At 39.0% G+C, this 24,153-nt stretch overlaps 1 protein-coding gene across 3 annotated transcripts; it reads right to left on the reverse strand.

The window, feature by feature from the left end:
* Nucleotides 1-2,309: 2,309 nt before the first annotated feature.
* On the reverse strand, nt 2,310-13,658 carry USP1 (ubiquitin specific peptidase 1). Of its 3 annotated transcripts, none has more exons than XM_032427511.1 (9): nt 12,828-13,658; nt 10,437-10,675; nt 9,163-9,283; nt 8,530-8,634; nt 7,797-7,957; nt 5,997-6,682; nt 5,131-5,301; nt 4,292-4,493; nt 2,310-3,379 (listed from the first exon to the last, which is right to left on the reverse strand). In XM_032427511.1, exons 2-9 carry the CDS (start codon nt 10,604-10,606, stop codon nt 2,644-2,646), a joined length of 2,352 nt encoding a protein of 783 aa, XP_032283402.1. In that variant the 5' UTR covers nt 10,607-10,675; nt 12,828-13,658; the 3' UTR covers nt 2,310-2,643. The 3 variants fall into 3 exon arrangements, with proteins under 3 accessions (XP_032283402.1, XP_032283421.1, XP_032283411.1); XM_032427530.1 differs by lacking the exon at nt 12,828-13,658 and adding an exon at nt 12,409-12,575; XM_032427520.1 differs by lacking the exon at nt 12,828-13,658 and having other exon boundaries at nt 10,437-12,399.
* Nucleotides 13,659-24,153: the final 10,495 nt, after the last annotated feature.

The following is a 24,153-nucleotide window of genomic DNA, read 5'->3' on the forward strand; positions in this document are numbered from 1 at the left end:
ACTGATAGTATGAACTTCATGACTCTCAGCAACTAAGTGAATGATTCCTATGTTTCAGATTAAACAAGCCAGTCATTTTATGAGTTTGGTCACCTAAACTGGTCAACTAGAAATCTGCTTTAGAGCTATCTTATATCACCATAAAAATGACACTGAGAGCTGGTGTTCGATTTTAATCTACCAGTTGAATGAAAAGTTTTATTTTTTAATGCTTGTATAGACTTTATAAAGTGTACGTAAAAGGTAAAATTACCTGTTTTAATTGAAATCAAGAACTAATTTAAAATAACTTTGACATGAAAAACTAAGGCAAAAATCTTTTTGAAAATATTTATTCCAATTACTTGGCAAGTTTATCCAAGAAACTACATATTAATGATTTTTGGAAGTGTTTTCAACAATGTTTTTTTTGTGTGTAGTAATATAGCGTATAGAAAGGCATCATTTTTAAGCTGTCCCTTTGATCTATTGACCAGTGACATGAATCACTTAAAAACTGATTAAATATGGTGCCTTCATTCTGTAGTTGATGTTGAAACACGATCTCAAAAATGTCTGCTTTTCCTGAGACCATAGGAGATGGTTGATATCCTTTCTCCAGCCTACCTTTATAACTGGCACTATTATCTCAAATTCATCTTACCTACATCAATTCAAAGACTGAATCACAGAAAGATTTTTCAGATGAGTCAACAGTGTTGGACCAAAAGGGCTGAGGAGTCAGAAAGGCATAAAACCTCAAAAACTTGGGGACAGAGGATCCACATGAACAATAAGGGAAGACGAGTCAAGAATGGAAATTCATTAAAACAAAAATAAGGTAACAAGTACTCTCTCCTCTTTAGGGCAAGGGATGGGGGAGGTATACATAAGGGAGAGAATATTAAGTAATCCCTAGGTCATTACTCATTAGATTATATCACGTAAGAGCTTGGAATAGTTCACATAAATCTCAGTGACAGTATCAAAAACTCTAGAATTTATATAATTATGATTTAATTACCATGCAATACTGTTTTCTGACTTGAATAAAAACAGGCTTCCTCTGAGAACAATGGTATAATACTGAACACTTCCTTACCTCCCACATACTTCAGTTTTCTTAAAACAAACTTTCTCGTATCAAGAATCTATACCAAGTTCTTAACATTGGCTGTCTCTTGAGTATGAGGCCCAGGCTCTATCCTAAAAGTACTCCATCAGAAGCTTATGAGTAGTGTTCAGGGCTGTTGCATTTTAAAAGTTCCATTAATGATTCTTTCTCTATCAGAAACGGGCTGTTTCTTTTTAAAAGTTCCATTAGTGATTCTGAATGTAGAATGAAGTGAGGACCATGATGTTTTATATCACACCATCTTGTGAAAGAATATAAGACATGATTTAACTGTGTGACTAATTTATTAGTTGACAGGTACTCTGGGGGTATAAAAGTGTTATTCTAATAGCATTTATATATTCTTTAGGATTGTTTTTAATGTCTTAACAAGTCATAAGGTAATTGATCATTTACCAATTTAATATACATTTAGAATGAAAATTTAACCACATTTTTGTGTGTGCACAAAGCATCATCTTTACAGATTCTATAAAGTTATGTTTACTTTAAAGGACAACTAGAATGCAACAGTTTTTACTATAAACTTCTTTTAAGTATGACAACGTGGATGGACTAAGCAGTTTCTCCTATTTGAAAAATCTCTTCACCTCCAACTCTCACAGTATTATTAAAGGTAATTACGCATGTTTATTCTCTTCTAGGTATGTGTGTGTGTGTATGTGTATATATATTATACATACACATACATTTTCTTAAAAGAACTCAGCTATAGTTACGGTAAAAAAAAAATATGCAAGTAAAAATGAGCAGTTATGTACATAGTTGTTAAGCAGTTTAAATTTTATTGACCTCCCGGTTTTTAAAAAAAGTTAATTTTAAGGTCACACCTCTAAATTTGATATACTATATACAGATCGTGCAGAGTATGACTATGAAGAGATACAAATTAGTCCATGCCCAAAAAGATTTACTAGAATACAGAATCATTTTCATAAATACATATAAAATTCTTGTGAAGATAGAAGAGGACTGGCTGTCCAGGTTTTCTGAGACACTTTTCAGAGTGATTCAAGGCACAAAATGTACACTACTGTGAATACACACATATTCCAGACTTTGTGCCTCTAAATACAGCCCATTAAAGATTTGGCTTCATGACTTATAAAACTAAATGTACTGAAATGAGATTCTGCTTTTTAGCTGAAAAACCACAGGACCTATAAACATCATATAGATAATTACTCCAAAATATGGAGATACAAATACAAGCACTTTATTTTAAAAAGCAAACACAAAAGATAGGTGTAAATTCAAAAGTGTTTAAATGCTTCCCATTTGAATAATTCAATTAAGAACCTATACAGGTTTGTTCCCAGAAGCTAATGCATCACTAGTCTCTACTATGGGAAATGAATTCTAAAAATTAACATGGTTTTCAGTAATTCAAATGTCACTATTTATATAAAAACCTAGAGAGACCAATAATATCCAATAGCTTCAAAAGATAAGCTAGACTCTTTGATGTCATCAACTTTACCAGCTTTTGTCCAGGTCTGTTTAATATATACATAAGGAAAATACTCACTCTATAATTTCTTATAAAATAGCAAATAAGGAGTAGATGTAGGAGATGTAGAAGGGGAAAGAGAATTCAAAAAGTCCTTCTCTTCTGTAACTTTCACTTCAGAATCATCAAAAAGTAACCACTTCCCCTCATACTCCTTTAAGCTTTGCACTACGTATGAAATTTTGTTCTCAAATCCACTAAAGTTAATGCCTGTTTGGTCACTGGATTCCTTGTTTGCATCAAATTCATGGGTCCCATTAGTACTGTTAGTCTCAGAATTTCTATTTTCAGCAAATGCTGTACTGGCAACTTTATCGGGATTAGATGCTTTGTTGTATAGCTCATAATCTGCTTTGCTCTTTTGTCCTCCAAGAAGTCCAATAGCTTCTACATTTTTTTTGTTCAAAACTTTACTTGGCTGTGTATTTCCACTGACTCTAATTGACACTTCTTCTTCATCATAATTTTCAACCACACCCCTTGCTTCCTCCTCATTCAATGGTTCTGGCTTACCTATTTCACACATTTGGTCGATCACAAAATTTCCCTTATCTAGTTCTAAACTATTAAGGTCAGTGACTTTAACAGAAGCAGTGTAATGCCCACTACTGATGGTGATGCCACTGTGCATCACAACCGCAAATAATCCATAGCTGTCGTTCGTTGGCTTTGTGCTCCATTCTTCTAGTGACAGTTTAAGAGGTGTCAGTAAAGGAGTGTTGATCTTGGAAAGTCCACCACCATAACAATCAAACCTTTGGAAGGAAAAAAAAAAAAAGGGGTTTTCTGCAATTCCACTTTACATATATTCAGTTTTACCCCCAAATGTGAAACCAAGTAGAAGTCTGAATGACCCTTAATATTTAGTGCTTATATAAACATAAAATAAAAACCAGACTCTAATTTTGTATACTTATGTATACAAAGAAAAAATACTGAAGTGCTAATATTCACCTGTTTCTGTGAAGGATATATGGCATTCTCCCTTTCATTTTCTCTACTTTCCTAATTTTGTACAATGAGAAAATCAGTTTTTAAATGCCATTTAACTTTAAAATCTTTTATATTTTAGTTAAGTAATTTTAATGTGAAGGCTTTCTCTATCAGGATTTGGGGAGCAAAGAAAATGTCCACTGAAAGAAAGCACTGTGTGTCATCTTCAGGCATAATAAAGTGTGTAGAGAACTACTGGAAAGCCCTCATGGTAATTTCAAACAATTCATTTACATGTATACATGTCACAAAGATACTTAAATTTTCAACGAGAAGAATCTCTCATTCTTCAAAGAACTAGTTTGACTCCTGGCTTACTTTGAAAATGAAATAATTCTGCCTTTTTCTCCCCTAAAAAAAAAAAATCTCAATGTATATAAAAATCTCTTTGCTGCTTTAATCAATTCAACTTGAAACTGTTTCTAATAAGGAATGAAGATTAAAAGATGTGGGAAGAAATCCTAGAATCTGTATTCATACCAAAAGGATTTAAATTGATGCATTTTTACAAGAAAACTGTTAAAAAGAGAACAGACTTTTCTAAGGTAATCTTTATAAATTCATTTCAGTAGTTTATATTATGCTATTACGCTATTTTACTATTACAGTATTTTGAACAAAACTTCTTATAGAGCTCATTTTTTTTTCATGTAGCTTTTATTTATAATACTCACTCCAAGCCACTAGCAGCAAAGCACTTCAAATGAATAGTTATAACTTCAGGCATTTTGTCAAACAAAAGACTTCGTTCGGCTTCAGTATAATGATGGCAATTTTCACAGAAATATTTATCTTCTCCTACAATCCTCTCCACTGAAGCAAACTGTGAAATTGCCCATCTCAGGGTCTTCATTTCTGTTTTTGGCTCTGGAGAAACTACATAAGAGAATTCTTTTCACTCACAAATTAAAAACCTCTCAGACATTTAAAATTAAACAAGGTCCATGTTCAAAATTAACATGCAATTTCAATTGACTAATCCTTCCCAAATAATAAAAACATTCCTTTGAGTTTCAGAAACTTTTAAGTTCATCCTCAACAGTATACATATCTTTTAAATATTTGTATTTGGGCAGCCAAAAAGTATTTAGGTGACAGGACGGCAAAATGAAGATAACCTACTCAGTGTTAAGACAGACTTTAGTTTAGCTATTAATTTCCAGTATCTGAAGAGGTAAGCCAGTCTCGTGATCACTTCCCATATCTTTTCCTACTTTTTAAACAGTGGCTCAAAGATGTAACTCTAAGACTGAGACACCCAACAGTTATTAAAGTGTTTCGTTTTCCCTTTTTCCCACTGTATACATTAAAATAAAGATGCCACAATTTTCCAAATGCTAACTATTAACAAGTGAATCTATAGGAGCAGAAAAATTTTATTATACCAGAGACTAAAAGCCAGCTCTTTTTTCTCAATAATTATGTCAAGCTACTATTAGACTGTGTTTCGTTGAAGAAAACTACTTATTCCATGGTCCACACAAAGTCCATACAAGACTCCAATTCTGCTTACTTTCAGAACTCTCCTCTACTTTGGAAAGCTCATCTTCTTGTACTGGTACACTGATGTCCTGAAAATCTTCTCTTCTTTCTGTTAAACTTTCACATTCTAAGCAACGAGTCCTTAATACCAGCTGACCTTGAAATAATTTCTCTACTAGCTCAAAACCAATTTGCTCTGCACCTAAAAAAAAAGGAAAACTTTTCAGCATAGCCCACAGAACCAATAGTTCATTTACAGTGTATCATGAGTAAAAGGTTAATTTTTACATCTAAACTTGCTTATTAGCATTAAGAGGTATCTTACTCATGACCCATAAATTCTCTGTAGAGATAGTTTTGAATATGAATTACTGTTGTCTCTAAGAAAGAAAGTCACAATTATGTCATTTTAACTCCCTTCCCAAAGACATTCCTATAGGAATAACCCCCAAATAAGTATGACACTGTTGGTAAAACCATTAACCACGTCAATACTATACATTTTGTCTGAGATCTGGACAAAACTAGGTAGAAATCCAGTTCAAGAACAGTGTACCTACTTAGTTCTCTAAAAATGTATTTCATTAAATGCAATTTCTTGAGTTTATTGTCAAGTACTGCTTTCAAAGGTTAAAATAATTCTCCACTAAAATGTATTGAACTCCCCTTATTTATAAACCATAAATTAACATTACATTAACATCACCTTAAGATTAATGAGATTTATACACACACATCTAAGCACAGTGTTTGAAACACCACAGTTCATGTTGTGTTAAAATTTTCTCTTAAAACTTGAAGTACATTTATATTGTACATGTATCTAAGAACATTACAGTTCTGCAGCTGTTAATCCTCCTACCTATCAATCAAAGTCTAAGAATAAATTATACTGACCTTTGTTTATGGGCTTAACTTCATTAACGGGCTTAACATTATTCCCTGGAGACTCAAGTTCACAAACATTAGTTGTGTTATCATTTTCACACTTCCCCCAGTCCTCTTCAAGATCATATTCATTTTCTTTCGACTGTCCTTTGGATCCCTGGTTTGTTGTTATTTTCCCCAGACTACAGAATTTAGAAAGAATGCTGGGTTGCTTAGTTGCAGGCTTTAACCAATTTATTTTAACTCTTGATTTCTTTTGTGAGGGTCTTGCACTTTCATTTTCAGAAACATACTTGGGGATTATTTTAGAAGGAATCTCTAACGTATCACCTGTAGCTTTCCTTTTTGATCTGGTTTGTCTCTGGTTCTCTTCCAATGACTGGTGTTCCTTGGATACTTTAACTTTTTTCTTCATGTTACCAAATTCAATGTCATTTTTTCTTTTCCCATTTCCTTTTGGGAGTTTTTCTTTATAGTCTTCAGAATGCCTCAGGTTGTCCATCTCCATGCTGTTAATACCACTCATTTCCTCTTTCTGATGAGGGTTTTCTTCTACCTTAGTAGATAATTCTACCACATTTTTTACTTCTTCTTTTTTTAGGAGTTGGCATGTTTCTTGAATGTTTCCCAAAATACACTGTAATACTTCCTGTGCATCATGCTGTAGATATCCTTCATACATAGGGTTGAGTTCCCTATAAATAAAAATTTCCATTTCATCTATTCTAGTTTTAAAGATAGAATACAAAAACCCTTTCTATAGAGAAGTTGATTCCTTTAGAGATAGCATAAGTTATTTTAAAAATCTAAAAACATTTATTCAACTAATTTGAAACTTCTTACCTAAACTTGTAACTCAAAGTAAAAACAAATTTTACCTCATATTCATTATCACAAATACTTTCATCCTCTTCTAAATACCAGTAACATTAGTATATATATTTTACCATGTACCAGGTTTTATTCAAGATGCTTTTTATGTTAGATATATAACATAATTCAAACAATAATCCTATGAGGTAAGTACTGTTATTACCCTGATTTACAGATAAGGTAGCTTGCTCAAAGCTGGGATTCAAACCTGCTCTTGGCCACCATGCTACACTACACTTAGTGCTCATCAACAAACACAGAACAGTGTATTTACACCCAACATGAGGCTCAAACTCACAACCCCTAGAGTAAGAGCTGCATACTCTACCAACTGAGCCAGCCAGGTTCCCCACCCTAGGTCTATTCTTAAATAACTTTTTAAAGATTTACCCTAGAACATATTAGATAAAGCTGTTTTATATATTGAAGTTTCATTTAAGACAATACAAAGAAATCTAATCCAGCTAACTAATAGTTCTGCAAGCACATACAACAAAACTAGAATACTTGCAATTTACAGTTCTTACGCATAATATATTTTGAATAAAAACCTATAATTCCTAATCTGAAATTTCTTAGGACCAAATGTATTTGAGAAATTCAGTAATTTTCAGATCAAAAATATGGCACTTGTACTATCCCATAATTAAACATATTACTATTTCTACAGAAAAATGTATGAATATTCACATTATAAATAAAAATGAATAAAGACTATAGAAAGCCTCATACCGATTCAGATCTAATGAATTTATTAGTACCAAACTTACCAAAGAAATGTCTAATTTCCAGAGCCTCTGGGATACTAGGGACTGTAGATCTGTAGTTTCTGTTTTCTTTGCCCTTTATTCCCCCTATTTGTTCACATATCACTCTCCTCCAAAAAGAGCAATAAGTTGCTAAGCTGGAATCCTAAAATTATATTAAAGGCTATACCTGAGTGTGTTAAGCAGTCGCCTTGGCTGAGTAGCAAGTTCATCAGTGTATTTCTCTGGATTTAAGAGAAAGCTAGCCTGAAGCTGTTCAACTGAAATGATCAAGGACTGTAAGCTGCATATTAGTTCATAACTTGCCAAAGAATCTTCTTTGCAATTTCCCTGTCAAAAAAGAAACCCACAAACCATTAAACAAATTAAGTACATTCCCCCTTTTGTCTCACTAGACAATACTAGCTTTGCTAAATTTAATTTCATTATTATAACACTAATTTTATGGAGATATACAAATAAACTAAAAAATTTTAAGAGTATTTTTTCATTACTTTCTACTTGGAAGAGAATGGTTTTCTGATTGTGTAAGTCAAAGTTTTCTTTATATTTAAATTTTAAAAGTGAGTACTGGAAAACACAGTAGATAAGTAGCAGATGGTATAATGGTATGATAAACTGACTCTGGCATATAAATGACAATGCTTACTGGTAAGCAATAAATTAGAGGGCAGGAGAAGACACTGTAAAAGTGATAATGTATTTAGCTAACCTACAAAAATGGAAAAAAAAATGCATTTCTGAAAACACAGGATACTGAGAAATTTCTCAGTTATAGTTTAACAGAGAAATAATCTGTTATCCTCCTCCCAAATCCTCTGTGTATCTATTACTTTCTCATTTCTAAGCAAGTGAATTTCCATGACTATACTTCTTATATATGTTGTTGTTTCATTTTTTACCTTATCTTTTTGATTGGTTTCATCTTTTAGGGCTTCTTTCTTCCTTGAAATAATGTTAAATAAGTGCTTCACTCCAGATTTAAAACCAGGACAAAAATATAATACCTATAAAAAGTAAGAATGTCTGAGTGTTTATCTACATTTTCTGTAGAGCACTTTTAAATGTGCATTAAAATTCTGAGATTAATATTAGATCAAAAATTGTTTTCTATTTCATCATACTAGCCCACTGTCTTCCCTCAGTGGCAGCAAAGCACTGAGGCTGGGCACATATTGCTAAGACTTATGGTTAGAAGGGTACAACATAAAGCAGAGTTCCAAAGGTTAAAATTCATGTCACCACTGCACTAGGAATCAAGCAGAAAAACTAAGGGTTTGGCATCTTCCAATTAACCAAAGTCAGTTCAATTTTGTTATTCCCATTTTATTTAACATATCACTTTCTCTCACCCCAAAGGAAGCTGGTAACATACAATTTAGAATCATTACTTTAGTCCATTCTAGTTTATTTACAATCAAAGGCAAAGACGTATGGACAATTATCCCAATAATCTGAAATTCTCAGAACACATTAAATGTGACATCATGCTTTGCCTACTAAAGCTTTATTATATAGCAAAGTCATCAATTTACCTGAAGTATACTATTAAGATAACAAGTATTGCCGAGATTATTCAGTCCCACAAATGGTAACAAGTTTTCTCTCTTCTCACAGTTTATAGGTGAGGACTGTGCTGCAGGAACAACTTGATCACTATTAAGTATAGAGCAGAGAGAGGTTTTATGAAGTGTAGTATCTTAAAGTGGAAATTATACCCCCTAAGATTTAGTCTTTTTCCAAAAGTTGTATGAACTGAAAAGCATATGGACTTTATTCAGGTGACACTTGAGAAGAAGAAATCTGTACAGGTGCGAAAATTGCTACATACCCAGAATAAAAGTTTGACAAGCACTTTAAAAGTATTATACACAACAAGCCTCTAAACAATTTCATCATGAAGCTGTTAATCCCATTTTAGAGCGTAGAAAATTGAACTGGTACTGTGATTAATAAACCCTACATGACATTTTTAAAAGCAGTCTCTCAATAAAAACCTGGGAATATGCTATGATGGTATCTAGGAGAGGCTGTACTACCTAAGAAATCAGGTTCTGTTAAGATTAAAAGGAAAGAGTCTATAAAGAGAATTACACAGTTGTCCTTCACTTCAAAATGAACTGTTCAAGTTTATAATTCTTTTACCTTACTTTAACAAGTAGTAGGTCCTCACAGCATTTTTATTTATTTTACAGCTGCCACTTACTACTCTAGCACCTCAAAGTGTTTTAAACATAAGATTCACATCTCCTAAACTGATTATTGGTAAATATTAGCAAATTACACGAGACCAAATCCAGTTTAGTCATACAGCAGTGCACCTATTTGTTGAATAGCAACCTAGTGTAGACTACAACTAGAACAACAGTATTAAAATATTCCATTTTGTTCAGATCTGAGTCACTGAAGGATTTACTTGCATCAAAGCATTTCCTATTTTTAAGTTTATCTTAAATTGGCAACATACAACAGGTTTGATAATTCATACATATTAGGTATGACTATAAAATTTAAATATCTCAAGAACTGTCAAGTCTTCTGAACCACCCAAAAGAAAAAAAAGATCACGTTATTTCTTTACCCTTTACACAGAATGTGTTATACTACGAACAAATTTGAACTGAAAAATAATTTTAGCCAATATATATTTCTCCAAGTTAATCTAATTGGCTAATAGGTTTGTCTCACTACTGTGTTTTGCCTGCATAGACTATCAAGTCAGAATGTCTGGAGATATCAAAGTTCACTGCTTCTTCACTGATACGGAATTCTTAAAATACAGAAATATACTTAAAAATAACATACATACATTTCAGATCCTCTATATTCAGAAGCCTTTTCTTCATTTTCTTGAGAATCCGTGAAATCCAAGGCTCTCTTAGTTTCCTTTTTCTGAAAAAACTTCAAGGAAAGTCTGTTTTTCTTTGATGGGCTACCTCTTGAAAGCCCATTACTTTCACTAGGTATGACACCAGGCATTTTCTCTTCAAATCCCAAGGAGTTGACAAGAATTAATTTATACAAGGATGTTGTAATCACCAATCATATCTGTTAATCGCAGAGAAAAGGTTTCATTACTTTTCAGTTACCTGCTGTAGGCAATAAAATCATTAATTTTGAAAATTTACCAAGGAATGGAATTAATTAGAACTTTGCATTTGAAAACCCAATGCTTGGCCAGTAACAGGCACTCGATGCTTATTGCTTAAATGAAGGAGCTTGCCATTTGTCTTTAACTTTCTTAACAAAAATTATCAGATACTGAACTTTCATTAGTCTGTTGGATTAAGAGCCACATCACGAAATATCCCCATTTTAGTACACCTACAGTAAAGTAGTAGTGAGTAAAAAGTTAATTTTTATTTTAACTTATTCAGAAAATATTGACTCAACAACGATCTCTAATTCTTAAGTACAAGGTGAGAAAGAGAAAGGGATGAATGGGAAGTCAGAGTACTAGAAGTGAATGAGCCTTCCAAGGTCTTTTCTAGTTATTAATATGAATACATGAAATAAAGTCTCTAAAAAGCTGCTTTAAGGTATAATTTGCACAAGTCACTGTTGTACATCTGAAACTAATGTAAAGTTGTGTGTCAACTATAGTCCCAATTAAAGTATAATTTGCACATAAGCAAAGGCACAGATCTAGTGTTCAGTTATACCTAAAAACTTGAGTGAAAAGTAATGAAACATGCATGGTTGGGACAGTGGTGTAAAGAACTACCGCACTTTGTGCAGTCCAAACTGTTATGCACTAAACACAATACACTACTGATTTTCCAAACACTTTTTTAAACTATAAATTTTTTTTAATGCTGCTTAGAGTAGAAAAAGTATGATTTTGACTTTTGCAACCTTTTTTCCTCTTGTTAAAACTTTTGGATGAAAAAAAACCCCGCAGTACTTGTGATAGTTATTTTATACACCCATCCTATTTTCATTAAGATATCAGGGGAAAATTATCTGACTGGAATATTAGAGCACAAAAGCTCGACAATGACTTTCAAATATAGACACATTAATAGGATGAGTAGATAATTCACTCAAACTCCATATTTACTAATAAACATTTCACTCGGCTGCCGCTGATCTGGGAATTCGCAACACTGAACTCGGTAGTGAAACCACATTTTTGAGACTCAACTCAGAAGTAACTGGAAAGTTGACCAATTTCCCCATCCCCCTCTCCAACTCAATTTACCCTCCAAGTCACTTAATGCTACTGATGGAAAGCTATCATGAATGATAAACCAGCCTGCGCCAATTTGTCAGGGATCTCTAAGCATTAACGATTCTTGTCAAAGGTTTTTCTTGGGAGGTAATTCTTCTAAATGATGGAAAGTGTATTCTCTAACCGGATTTAAGTACATATTAGAAAAAAATGACCGCGCAGCTGAAATAACGGATAAATCCTAAGCAATAAAGCCTTTTGGCTCCCTCAAATTACTAACATTTAACATCACTGACAATATCACATTTTTACCAGCTACCGCATCTTATGCTGCACCACTTCTTGCTCCTGGCTTTCCTTAAGTCTAAATCAAGTTTCGCAGAAAACATAATAAATCGAGCATTAAATGCTCTTGAACAAATGACACTACGAACGTTCAGTCTCATTAGTTTTAAGTTCTTCCCTTTACAAGACACGACTCAATTCCGATTTTTCGGGAAAAACGTAAAACAATTAAGGACAGCATCCACAAAGGTTTAAAACACGTGGCCTTCTAAATACTTCTAGAAAAATTCAGAGTGCGCGATAAAATTTAGCAATTCCGGACAACCTGAGTGGAAACATTTTCTCCCGACTCCGCATCACTCCAGGAACGCAAAAGTGAAAAGACGAGGCTGTGCTGCCGTCCGTGCCCGTCAGACACCGCCGGGGCCCGGCGGGAGGCTGACCGGTGGCGACCCCCGCCGCACCGCAGCTCCGGGCCCCCTCACCCGCGGAGTTGGCCTATTTATGCCCAGCCCGCACCTGCCTCCCCGAATCACTACGGCTGCAGGAGAGGCACCCCCCCCCCCCCCCCCCCCACAGAGACACAGCGGTGCCGGGAGGGCTTGGCTGGCAGCTCGGCAAGGGCGCCGCAGCGAAGTGGTCCTGACGTCTCCCCCGCGGCGTCCCAGGGCAGTGCCCGTCGGGACCCGGCCGAACTTGCCTTGGCGCCCAGGCACCGATCCCTCCTCCCCAGGCCCTCCTTACCTGGTCATGGCCCAAAGCGAGGTCCGCGGCGGTGACGCCCCGAGTGCAGCCGGGATGGGTGTGGGTGCGACAGGTGAGACCCTGCCCGCGGCCCCCGACCCAAGGAAAAGCTGGCCGGATCGCCCTCCCCGCAGGGGAGTGACCATTCGCTCTCAAGAGCGGGAACCCGGGCTGCCGCTCGGTCCTGCGCTGCGCCGGCACCAACTACATCCCGGGAGCGGCGCCCGCCCCCGCCCGCCCCCGCCCCGGGATGGCAGGGAGCACCAGAAGTAGTCCCGCTCGCCAAAAGCCTGAACCGCTAGGGTCTTTCCCACTCCACCACCGAGGGGAACTTGGCGCGTTTTCCTCACTCTCAGGACCCCCGTGTTTTAGCCTCCGCCCGCGCCAGCACTGCGATTGGAGGTGGCGTCCTTCGAAAGTGCCGGTTCTAGTCTCCACGCTGCAGAGACGCGAAAGGCGGGAGCCGCCTCGCGACCGCCACTCGCCCCCCTGGCACGCACGGGCTCCGGAACCAGCTGGAACGGTAGTTTCCCCAAGATCCTAACGGGTTCTGCAGTTTCAAACAGCGCAGGCAGCGTCACGGGCAGCTCGCGCGGGTCCTCGCTGAGGGCGCGCGCTAGGTGCTGGAGGCCTGGCTGGCGGGCTCGAGCCTCACACCCTTTTTTTTTTTTTAACCATTCGTGCGCGCGAGTTGAGGAAAAGCGTACGGGTCGGGAGACAGGACAGGGAGAGGATGGGACGGTCTCCTTCCTCGAGAAGACGACGCTAGGTGCTCAAATCCACCAATCTGCGATAAGCAATCCCCCAAACCTTGCCCCCACCACCACCACCCAAGAGGAGCCAATCAGAAGTACCTAGACAAAAGCCAAGTGGGTGGGCGGAAGAAGGAAGTCTAGCCAATACCAAAAAGAAGAAAGGAGAACTCGACCAATCATTGCTAGATATGCAGAGTACCCTTCAGGAGAGGTCCCCTCCTTCCGCTCTCATTGGCTTTCGAGTGCGCGCTTTCGTCGCCGACTGTTAAATCTGGCTCCGCGTTTTGTGAATCCTCGACGATGGGACGCCTCCGAGGGTGCGGTTTCCGGAGTGAGGCCCTCACAGTAAGTCCCGCCCCTTTCTTGCGCACGCACTCGGGCGGGGTTATTAGGGAGACTAGTTTCGGAAAATGGCTGACGGGTTTGCTTGGTGCTTGGCTTTCTGATTGGAATTGCAGTCGCGGCCCCACGGCCAGCCAACAGAAACCAGCGCGGCTCTGGATAACAGCGAATTCTCAACCGTATACTGCAGCGCTGAGGCTTCTTCCATGGCCCTTCATGCCTCAATTTCTTCTGTTTACCCGTGTCCCTTCCCGGCCAAACAAGGAAAAGAGCATTTTAAGGCCCAGCTCTGGCCTGGGGAGCTAGAAAGGGTTTCTTCGCGAGCCCTTACTAGGGCTCAAATGCGGCGAGGCAGGCCTTACCTGGTTTGTTTCCTTTTGTTGGTATGCTTACCTTAGTGAGGTGACCTCACAAAGCAAGTGATGGAGTTAAGCAGGATAAGTTCGGTCCAAATTCATTTAATCAAGCATGATTTGGGGTGCCTACTATGGTGCCAGGCATGCATTTTTCAAGGCGTTAGGGATAGGGTGTGAATGAAATACATTTCCTGCTCCATAGGAGCTTTACATCTAGAGAGGGCAGAAGTTAAACTAAAATGATAGGAAATAATGAGTGGTAGAGAAAGGAGATAAAGAGTGGCATGTTCTAGATATGATAGTCTGGAAAGACCTCTTTGAGTTTGACATTTGAGCAGAGAGCTGAATGAAAGAGTGAAACTTGGAGGAATCTCAGGGAAGAATAATTCAGGCAAAGAGAACAGCAAATTTAAAAGTCCTCAAGCTTAATGTGCTCGGCGTTCTGGACAGAAGCAAGGAGGCGAGGGTGCTTAGAGCACATTGAGCCTAGATGTGATGATTGTGGGAAATGAGGTTAACATCAGCAGGGCTCTGATTAAGTAGGGTAAGGAAATGGAAGTCATTGGATGGTTTTGAACTGGGGAGTGACATAATTTGTAAAGTGACTGCTTGTGGTGGATAGACTGTTGACCTTCAAAAGTGCAAGCTGGAAGGTTAGCTAGGAGACTTCCAGATGCCCAGGAAATAAATTATTCGGCTTAGAATAAGGTGGTAGCAGTGGAAATGTTGAGAACTGGTAGGATTCAGGATATATTTTGAAGTAGAGCCAACAGGATCCACTGATGGGTTGTAACAAAAAACAGACCAAAATGACAAGGATTATTTTTCCCCCAAAGCAACTGGATAGTGGTTGGTCCTTGCTGAAATGGGAAACATTAGGGTACTAGTGGGTCTGTTGTGAGGGACTGTTGTTCTTGCACACTGTAACAGATGCCTACTTTACATACAGAGAAGTTGAGCCAACAGATAGCAAGTTTGGAGCTGGGGGGGGGGGGAGGGGAAATTTGGATCAGGGGACATAAATTTAGGAGTCACCAAATGGTATTTAAGACCACAAGACTGGAAGAAATCACCTAGAGTGGAAATCTTTATCCTAAAAACTCTGCAGGGCATTGATGACCTCTTCTCTTGCCAAGCCAAGAATCCTAAATCCAGATAACTGCCTCTTAATTTACTCACTCCCCTTAGAATCAATACCCTTTCCAAATACTCATTTTGAGAGTGAGACTTTAAAGCTCCTAATCACTGAATTTTTACAAATAACAGTATGACATACACAGCGACTCTGAACTGCCTAAAGAGAAATTAATGCTATCACTTGGTAAAATAAGCTCAAAGCTAGGGTGTGAGCTACTTTCAAGGGATTAATAATTCCTATTTGGGAGCAGAAAAGAAAGCACCCCAACTCATTTTGAAGCCAGTATAATGTTGATCACCAAAATAGACAAGGACAGAACTGGAAATATAATTATAGGTCAGTCCCTTAGTTTGCCATTGTGTATCATGTACTGGAGTGTTTCATTCTCTAGTACTAGCAGAATCATTGCTACTTTCAAACTCTACCAGGACAGATAACCAATTCTAGTTTCCTATTATAATTTTCCTAATTCTAGTTCCCTTATCTTAATTGAAATCCTATTGTCTACAGCCACCATTCTTCCTCTACAATTTATAATATCAGTCAAGGTTCAGTTGAAGAGAATAGAATCCATTCCCCTGGTATAAGCACAAAGAGTATTGAATACTTGGGAGTGTTGATTAAATAGACTCTAAGATTAGTTTTTCAGGAGTGAGTCCCAAAGTCTTCACAGACCAGGCCACCAAGGGAGCAATGACTTTCTACAATCAGGAAATGAAGACTCCTGAACTATATTGCTCCTGCATATACCTAGGAACCACAACCATCAGAACGCTGCTTGTGTGGCCAGTTCCAGAACCACACTATACCCACTGTGATCTGCTCTAGTACAATACATGTCTTCAGTCCTGAATGTTAGGGCCCACAGTACTAGTGGCTAGATATTGACGCCTCTGCTAATACTGTTCCAGAAATACCAAACACCTCCACAACTGTGCTTGTCGGTAGCGACACTGGAAGCCCATGAATGTATATCAGGCTTGATGTATCTGGCAATATAATTCATGCAAAAATGTAAAAGGTCTCTGATCCTTTTGTTTTCACTCAGTTCTATGTAGGAGAAATTACAGCTGTAGTTCTTGCCAAGATATAATTTTTAAGCCCAAAGACTCTTATTTCCTAGCTTCCATGTGCTGCTCAACTACCTTACTCTTAATGACAGCTACCTCGGGGGCATCTGAAACAATGGGATTTTACAGGTTGACAGCATTCTTTAAAAAAAAAAAAAAAGTATTTGAAAGAGAGAGAGAGCAGAGGGAGGGGCAGAGGGAGAGAATCTTCAAGCAGACTCCCTGCTGAGCAGGGAGCCTAACGCGGGTCTCAATCTCACCACCCTGAGATCAGGACCTGAGCCAAAATCAAGAGTCGGATGCTTAACCAACTGAGCCACCCAGGCGCCCCAGGTTGACAGCATTCTTAATCCATTTTTGTCAGCCTCGTATGGCTGAACAGCAGGCATATTTCCTTCCAAGGCTTTTGTTCACAGGCAGTTTCTGTGTGCTTTGATTTAAAGGTATAGAAGGGTTTTTCAGCCCTTCCAAATTATGGAACTCTTAATACACTTAGATTGTAGACAGAATTCCCCTCTTAGCAAAGCTATATACCTTTCCATCCCTACTTGCAGATTGACTAGCTCTCGCCTGAGCTAATCAAAGAACTGTGCTGAAACTGGTGAAAATTTAAAGCCAGCAAATACCAAGTTCATACATTTTTCCAATTATTTCCCTTCATGCCACAAATATCTTGCAACTGGACAACAAGGGTCTCCAGTTTTCCATGTTGCAGTATCTGAGTCTCTACCACACACTGCCCAAATGCTTCCACTAAGACAATACAACATTTATGTTAAGGCATGTTATGTGCTGTATGAATTTATAGGAATCAAATTCTGCGTCAGATAGGAATAGGTTAATCTATGAGAAACAATATTTTTTTAAATGTCCTTAGCCAAGATGAACACTTATTTCTTTATCACATAAACAGAGTGGAGAGGTAGACAGTCTAGATTAGTGGTGATTCCATGACCATCAGGGACCTAATTTCCTCCATTCTCAACATGTGGCTTCTACATTATGGTCCAGATGGCTACTTAAGTTTCAGCCATCATGTCTACATTCTAATAAGCAGAAAAGAGAAAAGGAGAAAGATGATCGTGCCTCCTCCCTTGAAGGATACTTCCTATAAGTTGTACACACCATTCCTGCTTACAACCCAGGGGCCAGGACTAACTTTATTCTCAGTGCCTATATGTCCAATAAGGGATCATAATATCAAGGAAGAAGTATACAATAGATATTGGAGGACAAATATTCTCTGCTATGCTTGTACTTTCTTGACTAAATAAAAGATTTCCCCAGCTGGGGAAGCAGAAGGTTAAAAAAAAAAAGAAAAAAGAAAGAGTAAGTAGATCTTTTGGTTCTTTGCAAAAGAGAATGTGCTTGATATCTCTGTGTGCCCTAGTAGTAGATATGAAGATGCCACCCAGAACACCCTTCAAGAAAGGACTTGCTCCCAAGCTGCAGGGAATACCTCCAACTGTCAGCTCCATCAGGGTCTACTTCAGTTGCAGGGAGAAGCCTTGCCCAAGGTCAGGCCCTTTCCAGGGCAGCTGATTTTGGGTGATTGCACAAGGCTGGAATAGAAAGACTCTGCCATTATGGCCCACCATGGGACATATGATTTGCAATATTCACTCCAGAGCTTCTGTGCAGGTAGTTCAAAGCTTTCTTGCACCCGTGGGGCGCCTGTGTGGCTCAGTTGGTTAAGCATCCAACTCTTGGTTTCAGCTCAGATGGTGATCTCAGAGTCGTGAGATCCAGCCCCATGTCAGGCTCCATGCTCAGTGCAGAATCTGCTTGATGTTCCCTTTCTCTCTCTCTCTCCCTCTCCCTCCCCCTCTGCCACTCCCCCTGCTCATGTTCTCTCTTTCTAAAATAAATACATCTTGAAAAAAAAACCAACTTTCTTAAACTGTACTAAAATTTGACTTCTTTCTCTGCCCAGTCCTGCTTCCTCTCCCTTCCTCCATATCTTCTATGTTCTGTCCCAGTGTCTGCTTCCCAAGAACCCTACCTGTGATAAGTGATACCAGGATTGGTTGGAGAAAGCAGGCATTAAGATGGAATTTGGGAGATGGATTATGGACCACCTGGCTGGTAGCAGATGAAGCACAGACAGCCCCTGGCACAAGGTGATGGTCTAACTGGGGTGATCTATGAGGTGGAAGGGAACACTAGAGGTGTGACATATCAGGAATTTGAGACATATAGTAAAAGTAACAGTGATAAGGATAACAGAATTGGATGACTATTGCTAAGCTCCATTAGTTATAAAAAAAGAATGAACAGCTGAGGGTAGGTATTAGGCAATTTTAACTGTGGAGAGAAAGCCAGAGCCCCTGTTCGTTGCACACGAGAAAGCTCTCATTAGCAGCAAAGGAGTGGAGAATGATAAGCAATAAGACCAGACTTTAGAGTGGTTAAAAGATGGTTAAATGACCAAAAACGGCAGGTCTGTTGTGGCAAGGTCAGGGCCATGACTGAGAAAATCTAGCATTCCATCCAACACATGGAGGAGACAGCTGGGTGGTGCTCCTAGAGATTTTCATTCCTCAGGCTCCTCAGATGCCTGCAGTGTGGCTCTACTCACTCCTCACTCGTCTCTACCTAGAGCTCTCACTTCCTGTGCTAGAAGACTTCGCAGAGGCTTCTAACTGGAAGGCAACACGTTCCCCTCTCCCCCAGCAGACACCACACACACACACACACACACACACACACACACACACGCCTTCTGCCGCTAGGCCTATAATTAGGGTTAAGTCAGTTGGGAGGTACTGTGTCTAGTAATGGAGGTAAAGGACTATTCCCCAAAGAAGATGTAAGACCTAGCCAGCATGTACCACCAGTAGCTTGAGGAGTAGGCATGGGACAGGATTCAGAGAGGCCTTGATCAAGGAGGTCAGACCACAAAATGGGATAGGGAAAATTCTACTGATGGTGGAGCACGCTCCCAAAATATTTAACATCCCGGCAAGGGCCCAAAGAGTTGGTGTGAACTCACTACTATGATGGCTCCTACTAAAGCATGAAAAAAAACCAGTGCTTTCACTAAAACTGAAATGCCAGAAGTGCTAGGACAGGTAGAGTAGGACAAGAAAGGATAAAAAGGTTCAAGGAAGTAGGTGTGTTAGAATGGATGTACTATCTATAGCCAGAAGGTTATGATAATTCTGTTCTGAAGGACAGCCCAAAGGACACACCATTTATCAAGGCCATAAGAAATGCATTGGTGCAAAGGGCAGGAATATCACTAAAAAGTTTAGTAGTGGCTCTCTGCAAGTCATGGCTGAAGGTAGCAGAGGCCTCCAGAACCTGACTCACTGATAGCAATGCAGATGACAGGACCCCAAAGCAGTAAAGACCAAGTGGCAGTGCTCAACTCCCAGAAGCCAGGGTATTACAAATATTATAATGTGGACCTAACCCACACATTTATGGAAATGGTTAATAAAACATGGTATCCCTAAGGGCAAAATAGGTAGGCAGCCAACAAAGGTCCTATTTAGTTTGTATCAGCAGAAAAAAAAATCAAGCCTAGCTGACCAGGAGGCTAAGATCCCTCACTCAATAAATTCACCATTCCTTAATCCATTTTCATACCTGAGCTAGTATATAGACCTGGAATCACTGACTGAAGAGGTCCTTAGGAGGAAGGTCCTTAGGAGGAAGGAATGCTACATTTCAAGTATAAATGATAATGATTTTCCTAGTTCATCATCCCCAAAGTATCTTTGGTCATTTACCTGGGTAACTACCTTGGGGAAATGCAAATACCCAGACATGTCAAGGACTGTTAGACACAGGGTCTGAATTGACATTGATATCCAGAGACCAGAAGCATCATCATGAGCCTGTTAGAGTGGGAGCACAGAGAGGCCAGTTAATAAATGGGACCATGACAAGGTCTAGCTCAGAGTGGGTCTACTGGGTCTGTGGCCCCACCCAGTCGTCATTTCCCCAGTCCCCAAATGTATAATGAGCTTCACCTATTTGGTAATTGGTACAAATCCATGGGAACCTTTGCCTGTAAAGTAAAAAGCCATCATAGTGCAGAAGGCCAAGTGGGGTTCCCTGAAATAGCTTCCCCTCCCCAGCCAAACATGGCACGGGAAGTCAAAATAATACTGTACCTCAAGAAGGGATGGCTGAAATTAGTGTCACTCTTATGAATTCAAAGGACACAAGGTACAGATTGCCATCATAACTCCATTAAACTCACCATGTGGCCTTGCAAAAAATAGATGGCCCCTGAAAGATGACAGCAGATTACTGTAAAGCTCAACCAATTAGTAGGTCTGATGGCAGCTGCTGTGCCAGATGCAGTATATTTGCTAAAGTACATTAATACGGCCTCAGGTATTTGGTGCACACCGTAGACTGAGTGAATGCATTCTTTTCTATCCCGATCATATGAAAGGATCAGAAACAGTTGGCATTCCCATGAAACAGATAAAAGTACACATTTGCAGTGTGGCCCAGGGCTATGTTCACATTCCTGTCCTATGTCATAAAATAACCTGAAGAGATCTGGACCTTCTGGATATCCTGAAGAACATCACATAATCTATGACATCAATGACCTCCTGCTGATTGGGCAGGATGAGCAAATTATGCTGTAACAATACCAGGAGAATTAAAAGACTAATAATGCACATGCGTGGTGGAGTGCCAAGGAAATGTGCAAAAGAAGGCTAAATCCTTACCTTCCATGTCAGGAAGTTGGTAGATAACGGCTGACTGAAAAGGAAGAAGCAGAAATATGAATGTGTTATTTAGATAAGTGGAGGTAAATACCAAAGAATCAGCTTAAAGTTGAAAGTAGTTGCCTTGAGGGAAGTAAAACCTTGTCGGAACCATTTAACTCTTTAAATCATGTACAACTTTGAAAAAATTAAAAAACTAAAAAATATATATATTTTTTGTTTTGTTTAAGCACTGTCAATGAATTATTTTTCTGATTTCATCCCCTGGGAAAGGTCAGAGCAAAGAGGTTCAACAGGAATAGATTATTTGAGATTGGGGTGACAATTCTTCCAACCTTCACCTTCCGGGTGCAAGTAAAAAAAAGGCTCAGTATGTGAACCCTTGGCCTTAATCCAGCATCTTTAGTAACCACAAAAGGCAACCAACCTCAAAACAGCTAGTAAAACCACTATCCAGTAGTTAAATTTAAATAAAAGATTATTTCCACAAATTAAAGTCTGTTTAAAAGGTAAAATCCACTTGGCTTCAGGATTTTATATTTTGTTTCACAATCTAAAGCCCCAGGGTAGGTGGGAGGACCTCCCATGCCTAGGAAAGGAATGCCTTGCCCCACTTCCTTAATGTTTGGTAACAATTCAGTAGAGGAATGTCCGGTAAGTGGGTGGGTGCTGAGGGGGTAGCAGGAAGTCTCATGGGCCTATTTATATTTCACGGAAGAGAGTCTTCTTTTTCTCATACCATTAAGATTCTCTTACCCTTTGTATGTTTAACCCATCCTGAAGAGAGATCTATAGTTAAACTCCAGTATTTTTTCTACTCTGAATAAAATTTACTTCAATAAAGTACTAAGTACTTAAAAAATAAAGTCTTATTCTTTCGAGTATTATTATGGACTCATGGCTTTTTACAGTCTTAATTTGTTTTAATTAAGTATAATTTTTATTTCCTTTTTGAAGCAAAAAAACAGTCATATTTCAACCTGTGGTGACTCCTTTTAAACAGGCTTCCAGGTCTTTCAACATTTTGAAAGCATCCTTGCGTTCAAGCAAATTCCAGGTCCATCTTTAAAAATATTTTCTTGGGCGCCTGGGTGGCTCAGTTGGTTAAGCGACTGCCTTCGGCTCAGGTCATGATCCTGGGGTCCTGGGATGGAGTGCCGCATCGGGCTCCCTGCTAGGCAGGGAGCCTGCTTCTCCCTCTGCCTCTGCCTCTCTCTCTCTCTGACTCTCATGAATAAATAAATAAAACATTTAAAAATAAATAAATAAATAAAAATTAAAAAATCTATATAAAAAATATTTTCTTACTAACTTGATGATACTATATAATACGTTGTTTTACCGTACTGTATGCTTAAACCACAATATTATTAAAGGCTTATAAACCTTAATTAAAAAAAAACTTATTTAAGTATGTCATAAGTCACTGTATATTACTTTATCATTTCATTCTGGGCTTTGAAGAGAGCCCATGTATTTTTCTTTTTTTTTTTTAATTAATTTATTTATTTGAGAGAGAGAGCATGTGTGTGCATGCGCGATTGCAAGCACAGGAGCAAGGGGAGAGGCAGAGGGAGAGAATCTAAAGCAGACTCCCTGCTGAGCATGGACCCCCCCCCCCCCCCCCCCAACCTGGCCCAATCCCATAACCCTGAGAGATCATGACCTGAGCTAAAATCAGACTGAGCCAACCAGGTGCCCCCCCACCATGTATTTGCAATCAGATAAGAATACAGTTGGCTCTAACATGAGGATTGTGTGATGATTATCTTTCACCTAATTCAAATTTAGATTTTGTGTAGGTCTTGGTATGGAAGCACCCCAATATGTGGCAGTCTAAAATAACAATCTCTTATTTCTCATGATTCTATGCCTTGGCCATGCTCCTTTGGTGGCTGCATTCAGTTGGAGGGTCATCTGGGGACTGGAATCAGTGGGGTTCACTAGGCTTCCCTCTCCCTTGGTTGCTCCTCTTCAAAGAGACAGCATGGGCCTTCTCCACAAGGCCATGGCAGCAGAGTTCCAAGGGGGCAAAACCCAGTGTGCAACGTATACCAAGCCTCTGCCTGTATCCCTCTCTTTGGTCAAAGCCAATCCCATGGCCAAACTCAAAGTCAGGCATCTTCATAAGGGCATGGATATAGGGGGAGAGGGGGGCTGAGTCACTGGGGTCATTAATGTAACAAACTACTCCAGTCTTCCTGTGAATATCATCTTAAAGTAGAAGTCCTATCACTCAGGGTGTTAACCTTAAGAAATGAAACTGCCAGTTATTTCACCAGCAAGATAGTTTTGTTTTTGTTTTTGTTTTTCAGGAATAGCAGAGAATTAAAATCTGGGACAAGCAAACTAAAGCAAAACCATAGGCAAATCTGGAGAACAAAGGAATGAAACCCTTTTTTATAGAGGAAAGGTGGAACCTGGGAGGACTATTATAAGCAAAAAGTCCATTAGAGTAAACTGGGATTTTGAAGTATAGTGACTTTTCATTGGCTGACTTGTGACAGTCACTCATTGGCTGGGCTATTGTTGGGGGAGGAAGAAAAACTTCCTTCCTTCTGCTGGGATGGAGTAAAGTTGTATCCACTTACAAGGTCCCTCTCTCTTCCTATTGGGTCTGCAATTGACAAGGAGTGCTAGTGTGTGTGAGCTCCCCTTGCTGACCTCTCAACTTCGTTCTAAATGATATTTTCTATTATTAATTTTATTTTTCCCTTTTGATCAAGATCTTTCTTTGAAAGCATCACTGATCAAGAGTCAGGTTTTCCATATTTAGTGGTTTTGTTCTTCCATGCTAGGAAGACCTTTCCTGGTTGCCATTTCCCATGTCAGAGGGAAAGTGCGTAACAGTTGAAAACTACTGAAGGCCCCATTTGAGTAACAAGGAAGATTAGGGGGGAGACCTCTCAGGCACTGCCCATCTATAGTCCATATTTTATTTAGATTGTAGGCATTGGAGATCATCTCAAAG

This window comes from Phoca vitulina, unplaced genomic scaffold (genome assembly GCF_004348235.1).
Source record: "Phoca vitulina isolate PV1807 unplaced genomic scaffold, GSC_HSeal_1.0 scaffold2, whole genome shotgun sequence".
NCBI classification, from domain to species: Eukaryota; Metazoa; Chordata; class Mammalia; order Carnivora; family Phocidae; genus Phoca; species Phoca vitulina.